The 16,461-nt window shown below is 44.8% G+C and overlaps 1 protein-coding gene and 1 long non-coding RNA gene across 2 annotated transcripts in view; one reads left to right on the top strand and one right to left on the bottom strand.

Annotated features, from left to right (window-relative positions):
* LOC146542297 (uncharacterized) overlaps nt 1–213 on the bottom strand; it is a 33,432-nt gene extending 33,219 nt beyond the window's left edge. Inside the window, exon 1 of the long non-coding RNA XR_014880658.1 lies at nt 77–213. This is a non-coding gene — a long non-coding RNA (uncharacterized LOC146542297). The remainder of the gene's footprint in view (nt 1–76) is intronic.
* A 1,718-nt stretch (nt 214–1,931) lies between these two features.
* LOC146542296 (uncharacterized) lies at nt 1,932–6,801 on the top strand. The gene is made up of 2 exons (XM_085213654.1): nt 1,932–1,980; nt 5,267–6,801. The coding sequence occupies exon 2, from the start codon at nt 5,290–5,292 to the stop codon at nt 6,583–6,585; it is 1,296 nt and encodes a 431-aa protein (XP_085069780.1). The 5' UTR covers nt 1,932–1,980; nt 5,267–5,289; the 3' UTR covers nt 6,586–6,801.
* The last annotated feature ends 9,660 nt before the right edge of the window (nt 6,802–16,461 follow it).

Raw genomic sequence — 16,461 nt, 5'->3', positions numbered from 1 at the left:
TGCCAACTCCCATCATAAAACGTTGCTCATCACTGGTGGAGAGATATTGGTAGGTGAGGACAAATAGCTTGTATACCTGAGAATTGTCATCCTTAGGAGATGAGCCTGATTGTGGACAGGGCCAGAGAGCTTTTTCCCCATCCCACCAGCAAACAGCAGAAGTCCTGAAGGCGTTGGCCAAACACATCCCACAGTATAACCATGAGCAAGCAAAGTGCTCTGAAAAACATCAAAGCAACAAAAGTTAGAACCCATATTGCAACACTTCAACTCTTTACATCAGCATCACACAACATTCCATACAAACCACACAATAAACTGCTAAAATAACTGCCCGGTCCCTTGCCTTCACACACTATCTGAAAACCTTCTTTTCAACTTTATTTCTCCTGTACTTAGAAAATCTTGGCTAGCTTCTACCGTAACGTGGGCAGCTAGCCCATGTTATGATCACAAACTAGCATTAGGTCACCTCTCATTCAGCTCTGAAGAACAGTTTTTCACACGAATAGCTATGCTGTCGTCTGGTTGCTGTTTTCTAAGGTAAATGAGCCAAGACACACTCATTTCTTTGCACAAAACAGTATATCCAATGACAGGCTATCTCAGTAACAGAAGTACAGACGTACACTGAACTGAAACTGCACTGCTTGTTCCATTAAATGAAGCCTTGCTAAGCTTTCCTGTCTATACTGAAAGTCTCTGCTCACACACCCCTCAGGAGCTGTTCTTTTCTGGAGGCATTTCAGGGGGTGATTCATTTCTCATTCAGTCAAATAACATTTATGTACCTCTTTTATGACCAAAAACCAATGAATTCATTTGCTCACTCTCAAGTCCACTAAGAAAAATCATATTCTTCAGGGCAAAATAATGGAACTCTGCACTACTCCAACACATTGACCACCCAGTTTTCCAGACAAATCAGCAAGCCCACAGTTACTACCACCATCTCCCAAAAAACTGTTACTCTGAGGTTTATGAGCACACCCCTCTGTATGGCTTCAGTCCCAAAGCACATCACTGAAGAATATCCTTAGTCAAATCCCTGCTGCTGCCAGACCATTACAGCTGCTGGCAGCAAGCTAAGAAGGAAAAGATGAAATACAATCTACATCCCAGAACACAGAACCCAGCTGTAGTGACTGATATTGCTTCCCAACTTACAACTCACAGAACAGTAGAGTGGCTTGGGTTAGAAGGGACCTCCCAGCCCCATCCCTGCCATGGGCTTGCTGACCCCAGCAGACCAAGCTGCCCAGGACCCTCCACCAAACAGGGAGATTTTCCCAATTTTGGAGAGGCTTTTCTCTATCTCTTTTGAACTTTTCATTTTAAACATGTAATAAACTGATTTGGTGATGCAGGGAAGCTGCAATGTCAGTCACCTCAAAGTATTCCTTCATCTATTCACTGTATAACACGTGAGGGAGTGAGAACTTGTGGGAGATGCAGAGGTCAGCTTGACCTCATCGAGTCTTGACTTGTTGATAATGAGGCTCTGGAAAGGAGATAGAGGGTCTGAATAAACAGGGGTGTTTTGTACCCAGCCATAAGATAAACTTTCTGCTGATTACGAAGATTTGTTATGGAATTTGCTTGCTTTCTAGCCAATGGATTGTTAGTGGAAATGTACTGAATATGCGTGTTAGAGTATAAAAGGCTTGCTTTAGAAAGTAGAGAGACATACATCATGATCATTACAGCAATAAAGAAATCTTCCTGACAAGAAAACCCAGTGTCGTGTGACTAACTCACGACAACTGGTGCCCGAACTGGGACTGGACCAGAGACTTAGCCTAACTTGAAGACTGACTGGTCCATAACGCACATAAAAATACGCATCAGGCGTGTTTTCCGTGCGTTGAAAAAACCACGGAAGACACTACGTGGAAAGCCCGAACGGGGGAGTGCTGAGATAAACGCAGCAGACCGAGGATTCATCCTCCCTTCGATTCGATTTCTTCTCGCTGAACGAAGGTAAGTGTGCGCACTATGGGGAATAAAATGATCTCAAAACAGAAAAACGTCCTAGTTACCTTTCAATATATACTCAAACGACAGGGGGTGTCAATATCCTCCCCTGATCTACAGCAAATGCTTGTGTGGGCCACCAGAAAGGATCCCTCCATCACCAGTCAGACATTTACAAGCCAGAGACATGGGAAGGGATCAGGGTGAAATTGTGGGACACATCCCCTAAAGATGATAAGATGGCGTCCAGGCTGCACAAAACCTGGAGAAAAATTTTTGAAGCTTTAAAAAGTCATGTGGGCCTATTGCTGGTCACCCCAAGTCCGTCCGAGGATGAAGGAGCTGCAGGCTCCTCCTCAGATTCACCCACTGGGCCAGCAACCCCCTCGTTACCACCACCGTGGGGGGGGGGGGGGGGGGGCTTTCCGCCCCCGCTCCTGAGGACCCTGACGATCCCTTTGATCCTGGCCAGACAACCTCTGATGAAGAGCTGGATCTATTTCCCCCCGATCCACACGATGCATGGGCGCTCATTTGGAGGGAGGCTAGGAAAGCTGGAGACACGGATACATTACGGGCATTTCCTGTAATTACAGACCTGGAACAAGAGCTGTAGTGGGAGGCTATATCGTATAGTATCCTGCGAGATTTACGGCGTATGGTCACAGACCACAGCATCAGTGCCCCATATACTGTCAATTTGATTGAATCCATATGTGATAGCTCCATTCTCACACCATGATTTTAAAATGATGTGTCGTCTTATCATGACCAATAAGCAGTATACTATGTGGGAATCAACACTGAGAGGATTGGCACAGACCCAGGCGACTGAAAATCAAGCGCTGCCATAGAGAAATCCGCTCAGAGCTGTAGGTGTGAATATTTTGATAGGGGAGGGGAATTTCTCCATCCCAGCTCAGCAGGCACGAATTCCTGCAGAAAGGCTACAGCAAGTTAAGCAGCTGGCAATATGTGCCCTTTGAGCTGTGCCTGAGGCGGGGGAGCAGAGACAGTCTTTTGTGAGCATCAAACAGCAGCCCCAAGAACCATATATGACATTTCTGGATAGGCTTAAGAATTCGCTAGAGAAGCAGGTCGATAACACGCAGGCGAGAGCTTTTATGTTTCAACAGCTAGCAATTGAAAATGCAAATGCTGATTGCCAGAAGGTGTTACGTGCTTTAAAAAATCCCACCGAGAATACGATTAATGCCTGTATAAATGTTGGCACGCACCAACACCAAGTTGCACTAGCAGTCCAGGCATCTACCGCTTTACCTCTTAACTAGCAGCGCAGATGTTTTGGCTGTAACCAATTTGGTCACGTTTGCAAAGTGTCCACAGAAGGGCAGGAAATCACAACAATTATGCCCAAGATGCAAGAAGGGCAATCACAGAGCACGAGATTGTTGGTCGAAATGTGATATCACTGGCCAACTGCTTCCTCCAGCGGAAAACTCGCAGAGGAGCAGAAGGGGGAGTGCGCAATGACAGTAAATTCCCCTCGAGCAGCTGCTGCAGCTTGTATGCCAGAATCCGGGGTAGCTCCGGTGAGGACTTGGCCACCTCCTCAGACACAGTCCTAAATGATACCACCATCACCTTAGCCCCCACAGGTGTTTATGGACCCCTGGGAAACGGCATGGCAGCACTGTTAATTGGACGGTCTTCTGCTAAGCGGGTGTGTCTTTTTGTTTTGCCTGGTGTTACTGATGCAGATTACACTGGGGAAATTAAGATAATGCTGTGGACCCCAAACCCACCTTGCACTGTCCCTGCGGGAAGTCGTACAGCACAACTGATTTACTTTCAGCCTAATCCGCCACGACAAATCAACATCTCACAGGGTGATAATAGTTTGGGATTGACCGGTGAACCTCAGGCTTGCTGGTCTCAGAAGGTCTCGCAGGGGAGACCAAATCTAACTTGCATGCTGTGACAAGGGAAACAAGAGCTTAAAGTGATAGGCATCCCTGACAGCCGTGCAGATGTTACGATCATCCCTGTGACATTCTGGCCACCACAGTGCCCACTTATGAATCCACATGCAGCACTAACAGGCATAGGGGGACACACTGTGCCGAAACAAAGCAGTTCTTACAATCATTGGGTCAGAAGGCAGAGCTGCCTCTGTGCAACCTTATGTCTCACATAGTCCCATCATTCTTTGGGGACGAGACTGTATGGGACAGTGGGGATTCTCCTTCAGTACAGATTTCTCCTAGGGGCCACTGCCTTGCAGCAAATCCCACGTTTAGTATGAAAAACCAATACACCTGTGTGGGTGGACCAGTGGCCCCTATCCCAAGAAAAACTGCTGCAGTTAAATATCCTTGTTCAAGAACAATTAGCAGCTGGACATATAGTGCTGACTACAAGCCCATGGAATTACCCTGCATTTGTGATCAAAAAACAATCAGGGAAATGGAGACTGTTACCCAATCTCAGAAAGATTAATGCTATTATTGAAGATACAGGCTCTTTGCAACCAGGGCTGCCTTTCCCCACTATGCTTCTGCAATCATGGCCACTAATAGTAACAGACTTAGAAGACTGTTTTTTTAACATCCCTCTGTGCTCTGATGATGCATCACGTTTTGCATTTTCAGTTCCCTCTATTAACAATGGGGAACCCCATCGCAGATACCATTGGACTGTGTTACCTCAGGGCATGAAGAACAGCCCAACCACTTGTCAACAATTTGTTGCCACTGTTTTATCTCCTGTACGCCAAAGGTTTCCAAATGTCTGCTTATATCACTACCTGGTTGCCGCACCAACAGAGGTGATGGTGACTAAAGTTGCGTCACTGATCTTAACAGCAGCAACTCAGGCAGAATTGCAGATTGCACAGAACAAAATCCAAAAGACACTCCTTGGCTATATCTAGGCTGGAGGATTTCACAGACTCAAATCCAGCCTCAGACTCTAACTCTGGGTACCAAATTAACACCTTTGACACCAGCAGCAATGACAATACTGAATACTGCCATCTCAAAGATGACCCAGCAAACTGCACACTGAAGAAAATCTGATCATCCTGTCAGTCTTTTTGTTATTAACTCTCCTTTCCAACCCTATGGACTGTTAGGAAAGAGTAGCTAAAGCATGCTATGTTCTCAATTTTCTAAATCGCTGGACAATAGAAGGCCAGGCATTTTGGCTGTAATACCTTAACTCCTGACAAGGCAAAAGCACAGCTTATGGTAAAAAAATGTAAACTCTAAACAATGGGAAGGACCCTATTAGTTGATAACCTGGGGTTGAGGTTATGCTTGTGTTTCAACAGGAACAGGCCTGAGTACCAGCACGATGGGTATGGCCATCCCTTTCATCATCTGCTGTAGCATGATCATCGCGCACTCATCAGGATTTTGGATTCCAGCTCAGCCAAGGCAGAACGTATGGGTCACCCTCACCAACAAGACGGGACAAGACAGACTCTGTTTGTCAACTGCGTCACCAGGAAACCCGTTCTCATGTTTGGTGGGACAACCCCTAGACAAATGGCCCATCCCAAAATCTATTCCTAAGATAGCACCCAACACGAGCGCGGTAGTCGATAGATGGGATGGATGGGTACAACGTCTGCAACAGAGCAATCTAGAACCACAAGAAGTGGAATTGATGGGTTCGGTTAAAATGGATTATTGTTTGTATTTTAACTACAGTGAAAAGAACCAATCATTAGTTCAGTGTGTTAATTCTAGCTTAGCTGCCTATAGAAATCACTCTGCTTGGTGTAGTTATACTTCACCTAACTTCTCAAGATCTAGTAGCCATCCACTTAGCTTGCCAGCAGGAGTTTTTCTCATTTGCGGGAACAGAGCATGGCCTGCTATCCCCTCTCGCATCAAAGGAGGTCCATGCAGTTTGGGAAGACTAACTTTACTAAAACCTAATATCTCTATGATTACTCACCACGAAAAGCGCTTAAAGCAAGCTGGACATGCTTTTCAATCACAGTGCAAGGATAATGAAGAATTTTGGAACCCTGGGGGAATAATAGCAGCATCCTTTTTAGCCCCAGGTGTTCCATCAGTTAAAGCATTGAGCACGCTTAAAAAACTTGGATGCTGGCTGTCCAAACAAACAAATGCTACTTCCTTGGCTCTAAGTGGATTGCTACTAGATAAAGACTTGGTACAACATGCTACGTTACAAAATCGTCCTGCTATAGACTTCTTGCTGTTAGCTCAAGGTCACAGGTGTCAGGATTCTGATGGCATATGCTGCATGAATTTGTCAGAACATCCAAAATCAATATATAAGAGCATTCAGGATTTGCAGAATGAACTTAAGAAATTACAGGCTGATGACAGTTTGGATATATTTGGAGGCTTCTTCAGAAACCCAGAAGAGTGGATAAAGAAAGCGTTAAAAGCAGGGATCATTTGTCTTACTGTTTTTCTCTGTATTTTAAGTTGCACTCCTTGCATACTGCAGTGTGTTCAGAAAATGAAACAAGCTTTAAATCACGCTTTCTTCATTAGTAAAGAAGGGGGAGATGAGGGAGATGGGGGAGATGTGGGAGATGGAGAGGTCAGCTCGGCCTCGTCGAGTCCTGACTTGTTGGTAATGGGGCACTGGAAAGGACAGAATGCCTGAATAAATAGGGGTAGCCATAACATAAACTCTCTGCTTATGGATTCTCTGATTATGAAGACTTGTTAAAGAATTTGCTTGCTTTCTAGCCAATGGATTGTTAGTGGAAATGTACTGAATATGCGTATTAGAATATAAAAGCCTTGCTTTAGAAAGTAGAAAGACATACATTATAATCATGATCATTATGGCAATAAAGAAATCTTCCTAGCAAGAAAACCCTGTGTTGTGTGACTAACTCACGAGAAGAACTGAGCACAATAGCAGGAGCTGCATGGAGGCACGGCAGACTTTTTCTGTGTTTTACAGTCTTGCTTTTCCATATGTTACTATGAGTTGCAAGCTGCCCAGGCCAACATATAGCAGTGGAGGAGAAAAATGAAGAGACCTATCAAAAAGCAGAAGCTACAGTACAGACCTGAAACTAGGACATTAAGATGCTCCAGCCTTTCCTAGCAGCAAGGGAAGCATTTGTTTTGCACATTCCTGCTTAGAGACTTACTTCTTATTATCACCTACTCAATAATGAAAATAAATACACAAAAATCACTTTGTGCAAATAAAGCAATCAACAAATTTTAACCCATTAACTCCGAACAAAGCAATAGAAGGTGCTGTTCATGCAGGCAGGTTTTCCTGCTTCCCTGTGATTTAGCACCTATACGTGTAGCAAGGCCAGCCACAAAGTACAGCATCAACTATGTAGATCTTTGGTTTGGGCTGTTTTTTTTTTGAGCATCACCTGAACGTGCTTCTTGTACATACAAAGCAGCAAAAATTTGCAGCTTAGGTAATCAGCTCACAAGCATTTGCCAAATTTTAATTAGCAGTTATTTACAAAAGGGGTCTCTTCCACCCACTCAGCTTTTTCTTTTAATTCACTGTTATTACAGAAGATTTGCTTCAGAAGACTAATGGAACTAATACTTTTTTTAAGAGAGAGGCTGCTTTAGAACCACTAGAGGATTAGAGGGCCGGAGTTCATTATCTGCAATAACCCACTTGGAGAGCTGAGCAGCAGTGTATACAACATGCTGTGCCCAGCAGTGCTCACAGGAGAGCTGCTGCCATCCCCAGGGTGTGCGTTCCCAACGGCAGCTGGGAGCACAGGGGCTGCATACAAGCATTTCTACACTGAGCTGAAGGGAAATTGTTGCAGCAGACTGCAGGTAGTAGCAGGGAGGGGCAATCAAGGAAGAACTTCAGCTGCGTCAATGGAGTTTTTCCACTTCTTTATTTTGAATATCCCATGTGATTTTTTAGTATCTTTGCTGGAAAAGAATGTGAGGAGGTTTGTGCAATCCAGGCACTGCTGCACAGAGCTGCAGGCATCCAAGGCTTCTTCATCTGCAGATGTACAGCCACAAGAACTTCAGAACTGACAGAAAGCTGCTGATGTTCCATCAGTGACTTTAATGAATTCTCATGCAGTGGCAAGTCAGTGTAGCTGCAAAGGGTGCCAGCAAGTGAGTAACAAATGTCTTCTGAAACTCTTTGAAAGTCTCTGCAGAATACCAAACCCTTCTGTATTGACACACTACCAAAGGAAACGTGGTATGTTCCTGAAAAAAATCTATGTAAATGTCACAGTCTCGTGGTTTTTCCATCGGTACTCCACATCAGAAGACCATGTTAAAGAGGTAATGCTGCAGTTTCGTGGACTGTCGATGTATTTCATCATTTGTCACCCAGAATGAGACGAGAGAAAGGCACAAATCAAGAGTTCCTTTCAAGAAGAGAACTGCATCTAAATTATCTACGTCATGGCATAGCGTTGCTGTGCCCAAAGCACAGAGCAGGCAGCCAGGCCTGCTCAGGGGAACTGCTGTATTTCAACAGAGAGCTGTGTGCTGTGTTGCAGGAGTTTGACACATACTTTCCTCCCCCTCCCCCAACAGGGATGTGACAAATGCTGCCTTAGGGCAAAGGCACATCAGAAACATTTCAGAGCTTGAGGAGTGCATGGGGAAAAGCACACTGAGCACAATGGGTTTCTTGGGATGAAGAGTGATAAACAAATTAATAAAGCCCAAGAGATAAACTCACATCAGTAACTCATGCCAAGAAAATTCCTTCAGCACACATTCTTTTGTTCATGGAGCCTGAATAAGTTAAATCAGCAAGATTTCAAGAAATCAAAACCTACTTTATTTCCCTTTTATATTTTTGGCAGCGCATCTCCCAACAACAAAACTACACCTACTCCTTCTGCAGCACAGCACACCTGGCAGTGAGGGCTGTGCAGCCTCAGCACTGCCCCCACCTGTGGCACCAAATTCCCGACACGAGCGACATTTCCTGCCTATTCTCACTGGCCGAGCAGAACTCAAACCTCGAGTCCCAAACCCACCGTGCCAGCATCTCACAGCAAGGAAAAACGACCACAGAAAGGAGGAAAACAACACGTGTGAAAGATGAGGAATTGTCTCCAGAAGCTCACACTGCAACGATACCTGCAAGTTTAGCACCATGACAAGAGGGTTGGCTTTCCAGCAGGGCTTCACATTCAAGCAAGTTTCAGAAACTTTGCATTCTCCAAACTACCACATGAAGAGCAACGCAGTTTGCTAATTTTACAGAATCCCGGTGAATAGATTTTGCTTCACAGCTTCTCCTCTAACACACCACACTCAATGTGTTTTTCTTAAACAACAGTGAATTCTTGATTCATATGCTTATTACAGAAGTTGTGTGGGACACAGCAAGCCAAATCCATGCTGCACAGGGCGCTACACTAACCTAAAGCATTCCGATGCATTCTGCTGTTTGCTGGCATGTTCAGAGTGTGCTTGAAGCATCACCAGCACTGCAACTTCTAACTCCATGCGTGCTGACCATCCAAAGCCCACATCAGCAGCACAGCTCAGATCTCTGTAGTACGGCAAAGGGCATTTTTCGTATTTGCAGAAGCCAATGACCACGACCCACAGCAGAACTTAAAAAACCCTACACAGACAATCCCTAACTATAATGACAAGTTTAGGAAGCCAACCAGGCACACGCTGCCTACTTCTTATTATACAGCGAACAGCTAGCGTTCTCTGCCGGCGGGCACTACCGGACCCCGGAGCAGGCGGCGCCCCGAGGCCGGGCACGGCGGCAGGCGGTGCCCGTCGGACAGCACGGCAGCGGGAGTGGGGGTCAGAGGCACGCCGTATTTCTCCTTCTCCCCCGGGCTCCAAATGTTGCTTGCGCTACGGCGCCCGCCGGCAGCGGGTCCCCTGGGCAGAGCGCGGCGGGCGGGCGCCGCTGTGGAGCGGGGGCGGCTACTGCTGCTCCTCCTTCTCCCACAGCGGGGGCGCAGCTCCGCGGTCGCAGCACCGCAGCCCCCGCCTCAGGCCGCCCGCGCGCGGGGGGTGCCGACCGGGGGGACGTCAGGGCGGCGTGGGGAGGCCGCCTCCTCCCCCTCCCGCCCGCCGCCGGCCCCACAGCTCTCCCAACGCAGTCCTGCCGAGCTCCTCGGCCCCAAGCCCCGCCGCCGCCGCTCCTGTCGCCGCCGCCGAAGGACTCGCAACCCCGCACCCCGCCGCCGATGGAGCGCAACTCGCAGCGCACTTTCCCTTGTCCCCCCTTCTTCCCTACCATGCGGCATCACGAGGCGCGAGGCGCGGGGGCGGTGCTGACAGAGCTGGGCCGCGTTTCCTCAGCGCAGAGCTTGGTGCAACCCTCGTCGCGGTGGGTTGTTCTTCGGTGAAAACCAGTACTAAAACCCGCCTACGAGCTTTTAAAAAGCACAGAAAGCCAATCGCTACCTTAGGGGAGTGGGAGCTGAGGGCACCCAAATGGTCACAGCCTGGATCTCACTCACAAGGAACCAGTTTAAACACCACAAAATCCACGTCCTGCTCTGGCGCAGGGACAGGACTTCTCTCACTCCTGCTATGGAGCAGGAGTGGATGTCCTCTCGCAAGGGCCGTGTTCTCCCCAGGCGGTGCCGACTGGAAGGGCAGCGAGCTGTGCTGCGCTCCTGCTGCTCTTCTGGAATGCCTCCCGGATTACTTACTCTGAAGAACAGAAACCAACTAGGCATACTTACACCTCCTGAGCAGTAATTAGTAAGATCCTTAACCCAGACACACAGCTTCAGTGCAAAAGGTTGACTACAGGAAGAAAACCACACCCTCCACATGGTGTTTTCTGAAGCCCCTGGAACTCAATAGATGTCAGGTCTTAGGAGCACGCCAAACCTTCTAATAATCTAACTTCGAATGCATCCAGCACTTTTTATAGACTATCTGTTCTATCATTATATAACAAAACGTATTGATGAAAGTCATCAATTTACACTACAGAACTTAGGTTGCTCTGGAAACCTTCATTATTTAGTTCTTTTTAATGCCCGCAACTTACTTTTCAGCACTGAACGTGGCTAGCTTCCTCTGTAGGTTTTTGTTTGCTCTTGGATTGTTGGCTTTTCTTTTCCCATACAGAGAACAAACAGAAAGCAGCTAATAAGTATGTTTTACGTTATTGCTGTAGAAAAAACAAAATCATTTCTTAGTTCAGATCCATAATTAGGCGTACGTATTTACAATAGCTTCATTGCTTTACTTCACGAGGCACTCCTACAGCATGCAGAAATAGCTTTCCAAAGGGACAAAAGACTGGCACTGAGTTGCATCTCTTGGAGATAAGCTGCTGCTGGTACTTACAATTTTAGATTTTTTTTTTTTTCAGCAATAAATACCTGTTTATCTCTTGCTAATACTGAGAGCAGAAAACCTCTGCAGTGACAGGAATCAGTCAGTTCTTCCCAGTTTCCTCCTTCTACAGCAATTCTTGGATTCTCCTCCCTGCCAATTGAGCAGCAGTGAAGCAGATCTCTTTCTGGCTTAAAGAAAGAAAAAAGGAAAAAAAAACCAGAACAAAACAAAACAAAAAACAGAATGTTCTTCAATATGCATCCATGCCCAAGTTCACTCTTTCCATTCCAGTAAATACAAAATCAAGGTGGACTTGGGAGTACTAGGAGAGAACCTTGTGAAGTTCAATAAGCTTGAGAAATATGCAGAGGTCTATGAAACAGCTGAAAGAATAGGACCTGCAAGGAACTAAAAACACACAAATGTTTTGCTTAAAGGCAACTGTCATTTTTGTTTCCTCATCATAGTCACGTAAATGCTAACATGAACAGGTAGAGTCCTGCTGATGACTGATGACTTGTATTTGAAATACAGTACATACTACTCATGTCTGTCTAACACTTTTTTCTGTACTGGTGTTCGCAGTATTTACTTTTGAGCAGTCACTAGCACAGTGCATGACCTGCTTAAGAAAAATAATCAGTATCTTTGACTGCAGAGTCATCAGTAAAGTGCAAGTTTGCATAACTTAAAGTAACCAAATATGTTTACACCTGTTCCTCTGATAAATGCATTCACCAGTTTAATGAATCTCCTATCACCTCTACATACATACTGACTGCTTTGGTCGATATTCTTAGCCTAAGCATAGTGCAGAACAAACATCTTGTCCTGTGAGGAGGCAGAGACACTAATCTCCCATGCAGCAAGTGGGCACCCAGGATCATCCATATGCAGAAAGAGACCAAAGTGAAAAGCAGTATTGTGCTGGGCTGCAGAACAGCTATTGCTTCCATCTTCTACCTCTCAACACAGCTGACTTCTGCAACCTCAATATCCATATTGTTCTGTAAAGCACAGGAAAAGCATAATACTATTGTGCAAAGATAAGCAAGAAATGTGGACATTTTCTATGCTCAAATTTTGCCTTCTTGAGCTGTTTTTAGTTTTTCTTATCATAATCCACAATTCAAAATCGTAACAACAGAACTGGAATACAATGCCTACTTCATCAGACTGTTTAGATGTTCCAAAGGTTTTATTAAAATTAACTTCAGCTGTCAAAGAACATTTTATATTTTCTCTAAATGTCAGAGCTCTTGCAAGAACTTAGTGGACATCATGGATCCCAAATGTAAATGCTTTTCAGAGCAAAGCAACCACCTCTTGCAGAAATCATCCAGGCAGTCATCTGTATTGTACTATATGGAAACAATGACAAACACACACTCTGAGGCCTTGTTTATTGAAAAAGACACTTCAGGAAAAAGAAGCATTGATCATTCTGAATAACTGTATTAAAAGTTACTTAACAATGACAGTGTACAGGAGTTGTTATGTCCAAAGTGTTGTGAGTTGCTTACGGTTATGTTACAGCAGATGCAGTTGTCCTTATCCATACAGATTAATGTTCAACACAGTATTAATTAATGTACATCTTATACCATACTATCCTGCTAGAGTATAATATAGATGTGATCTGAAAGACAGCTGGCTGAGGAACAGAGATATTTGACACGGTTTCTTTCTCTTAAATAGATTGAGGGAACTGAACAATACTCTTAAATGCTGTGCAAGGGACAATGGAAGGTCAGAGTGCAAAAAGCAGGGGTTCTCATGCCGCCCTGCAAGCAAATTCTTCTCAGTTATCCCAGCCTTAATGTATCATGGAACATATAACCTTCTGCCCTCCCTTTCAGGTAAGAGCATCCCCATACTTTCTCCTTTCTTCCTGTTCTCTGGCTATAGATGCTGCTACTTCTGCTTAGCTTTGATTATGACTGCAATCCCCTGCTCTAAGCACATAGCCCAGAATCTCTGATATCAGAGAAAATCAGGGATGAATTTTAACCGCCTCTGACAGTCAAATTATTTACCTACATTACTTCCTTTTCTTCACTTGAGGTTCCAGCTTTGCACGTTGTTTCTTAGACAGTTCATATCCTCTTCCTGTTGGCAAGACGGCTTAAGCCGTTAAACAGCTAGGCTTTCCATTAAATTATAAGTTCCTTGCCATGCAAGGAGGAGCAAAATGATCTGAAGCAAATACAGTCCACCACCAGTTCCCACAACTTGCAGGTCCTTTTGAAACACAAAGTTTTTCTCCTTTGTCCTTCAAAGTGGGGATTCACATATCCCAGGAACTGAGTTGTTCTTCCTTAGATGAAGTAATCTTCCAAAATTTTTAATTAGGGGGTCTCAGATCTTGATGTATGGATCCCAATTACATTATTTTTCCTATAGTGTAAAGCTCACATGTGAACTAAGCCACCATACTGCAAATCTAAAATGTTGCAATTTATTTTATTTTAGGCACTACACATTGTGGCATTCGTGCCCCACAACTTCATCCACCTTTCATCAGGACAATTATTGCTTAGGACAATAACCCCAAACCACCAAAAAACATATCTCACAGTTACAAATGTGATGTTAACTTACTTTTGCTCCAGTTGAAATATTGCTTGAGAACAAGTTATAGAAACAGGAAAGAGCAGGACTTGCATAAGAACAAAGACAGATCAATGTTTTTATGACAATATGAAACAGTTTGTAATTTTCTAAGTTGATCGCCTAGAAAGTGTCTGAATTAAGTCAGACAAATATTTTATTTTATATTGTTTTAAGCACAGAAGAAGAAAACAGATTGACTAATGTTTTAGTACCAATAGCATACATCAAGTATAATTATGAAAAATTCAGTGCAGGTGGTAGTTTTTTAGTCAGCTGGACCTTTATCTCTAATACACCACAGCTCATGCTGAATAAACATTTTCCTGATACTAAAGAAACAGAATACCTTGTTCTTCAATTTGCAAAAGGGACATTTTTCATTTGAATCTTCATGCGTCGACACAGAACCACAAAATAGTAGTGGTCGCAGTTCAAGTTTAACTCCCCAGCTAAAGCAAGGTCCCTGCAGTAGTTAATACTTAGAGTAGGTTAAACACTTAACAAATTTGAGAAAACCACAGCCTCATTCTCACTTACCCCCGATATACTCACTACAGCAAATTATCTGTTAAAAGAGAGAAAAAAATGTAGAACAATAATTAGCACTGTTGTGACAAATTGATACCTTTTTCTATTAATTCCTTTTAACGTTCAGGATACAAGCAGCACACCCAAAGCAATAATTAGATCCTCTCACTTTTGAAATGAGAGATCAGAAATATTTGCAAACTCTTCTTGTGAGTGTGGATTTTTTTGGTCTTTTTGTTTGTTGGACTTTCATTTTTGATGTTAGATATTTCTTATATTTATTGATTGCCTTGAAAGATATCTTAGATTATAAGAAATTGAGTGAAACCATCTGAGCTGTGGTTTCGTAACACCTGGAAGTGCATCAGGATTACTATCTCAGAGGCTGAATTTAACTACAACACCTACAGATGAGCACAGAACCAGATTTATTTGAGCATTCATTTAAGCGCTCTCTCTAATGGTTTTGCTTTGTTTAGGGACAACCAAACCTTGCTTCCTAGAGAATAGTGACTGGAGTCTTAACGGCTTGCTCTATACCCTTTATACACACTGCTGACCTGCGGAAAGGGAGCAGAATGTTTTCCCTCTGAGCTGGCTGGAAGGTGCGGACAGGAACACGTTCCTACCAGCTCACTGTCCCCAGATCTGATGAACCCAATTGCATGGCAAGATGCAGAGCAGTGGCCATTTTGCTGTACAGTACTGTGCGGTATGGTGCAGCGCACACAGAATCACAGAATGGTCCAGGTTGGAAGGGACCTCAAGGATCATAAAGTTCCAACTCCCCTGCTGTAGACAGGGCCACCAACCTCCACACTTAGTGTGTTAGACCAAGCTGCCCAGGGCCCCATCCAAGCTTGCCTTGAACAACTCCAGGGAAGGGGCATCCACAGCCTCTCTGGATAGCCTGTTCCATCGCCTCACCACTCTCATAGTAAAGAACTTCCCCTGATATCTAAACTAAATCTTCCCTCCTTCAACTTAAAACCACTTCCCCTTGTCCTGCTGTTATCTGCCCTTTCAAAGAGCTGACTCCCCTCCTGTTTATAGGCTGCATTTAGGTACAGGAAAGCTGCAATGAGGTCACCCTGCAACCTTCTTTTCTCCATGCTGAATAAGCCCAGCTTCCTCCCAGCCTGTCTTCATAGGGGAGATGCTCCGGTACTCTGATCATCTTTGTGGCTCTCTTCTGAACCCTCCCCACCAGCTCTCTGTCTTTCCTGTACTGGAGACCCCAGTGTCCTGGATGCAGTACTCCAGATGGGGCCTCACAAAGGCAGAGTAGGCAGGGAAAATCACCTCCCTGCCCCTGCTGGCCACCCCTCTTCTGATGGAGCCCAGGATACCATTGGCTTTCCAAGCTGCAAGGGCACACTGCTGGCTCACATTTAGTTTTTCATCCATCAGGACCCCCAGCTCCTTCTCTGATGGGCTACTCCCAAGTACTGCTCCTTCCAATCTGTATAGAAGCCTGGGATTCCTCTGGCTCAAGTGCAAAACCTTGCACTTTGCTATGTTGAACCTCATTATGTTCACCCGAGCCCACCTTTCAAGCCTGTTGAGGTCCCTCTGAATGGCATCCCTTCCTTCCACCATGTCAACCACACCACTCAGCTTGGTGTCATCAGCAAACTTGCTGAGCATGCAGTCAATTCTGTCGTCAGTGTCACTGAAAAAGATGTCCCCTGGGAGACGGCTGGCCTCCACCTGGACATAGAACCATGAAGCATTGATCCTCATGGACATAGGACCATTTTCCTAAAGAAAGGACCAAGATTACTGGAACAGGGTGCTCACAGTTGAAAACCAGAGCAGCAAAAATTGCCCAGGAATCTTTTTGGTCAGATTATAAGTCTGATCACTGTTTTCTACTTGCTGGCTTATAACCTCTACTTCATGTGCCAGTCCCTGGGGATCCAGCTGCTATGCACCCAGCTCTCTCCAGGGATTAGAAGAATACTTAATTACATGCTGAAAAGGCGCAGGTGACTATACTATCATAGTTTGTGACTTCAGAGCTTTTGGAAAGGAAACCCTCTTTACTTCTGAAGTAGGAAGTACATGAGTTTGAAGAGGTTCCAGTAGGTAGAAC

This window comes from Meleagris gallopavo, chromosome Z, assembly GCF_905368555.1.
Source record: "Meleagris gallopavo chromosome Z, MGAL_WU_HG_1.1, whole genome shotgun sequence".
Classification (NCBI taxonomy): Eukaryota; Metazoa; Chordata; class Aves; order Galliformes; family Phasianidae; genus Meleagris; species Meleagris gallopavo.
Note: the sequence above shows the minus strand (reverse complement) of the source record. Positions and strands in the feature narration are given on the sequence as shown.

Bases quoted from the DNA above. Each gene is read 5' to 3' on its own strand.
- LOC146542296 (XM_085213654.1), top strand. From the start codon at position 5,290: ATGGGTATGGCCATCCCTTTCATCATCTGCTGTAGCATGATCATCGCG.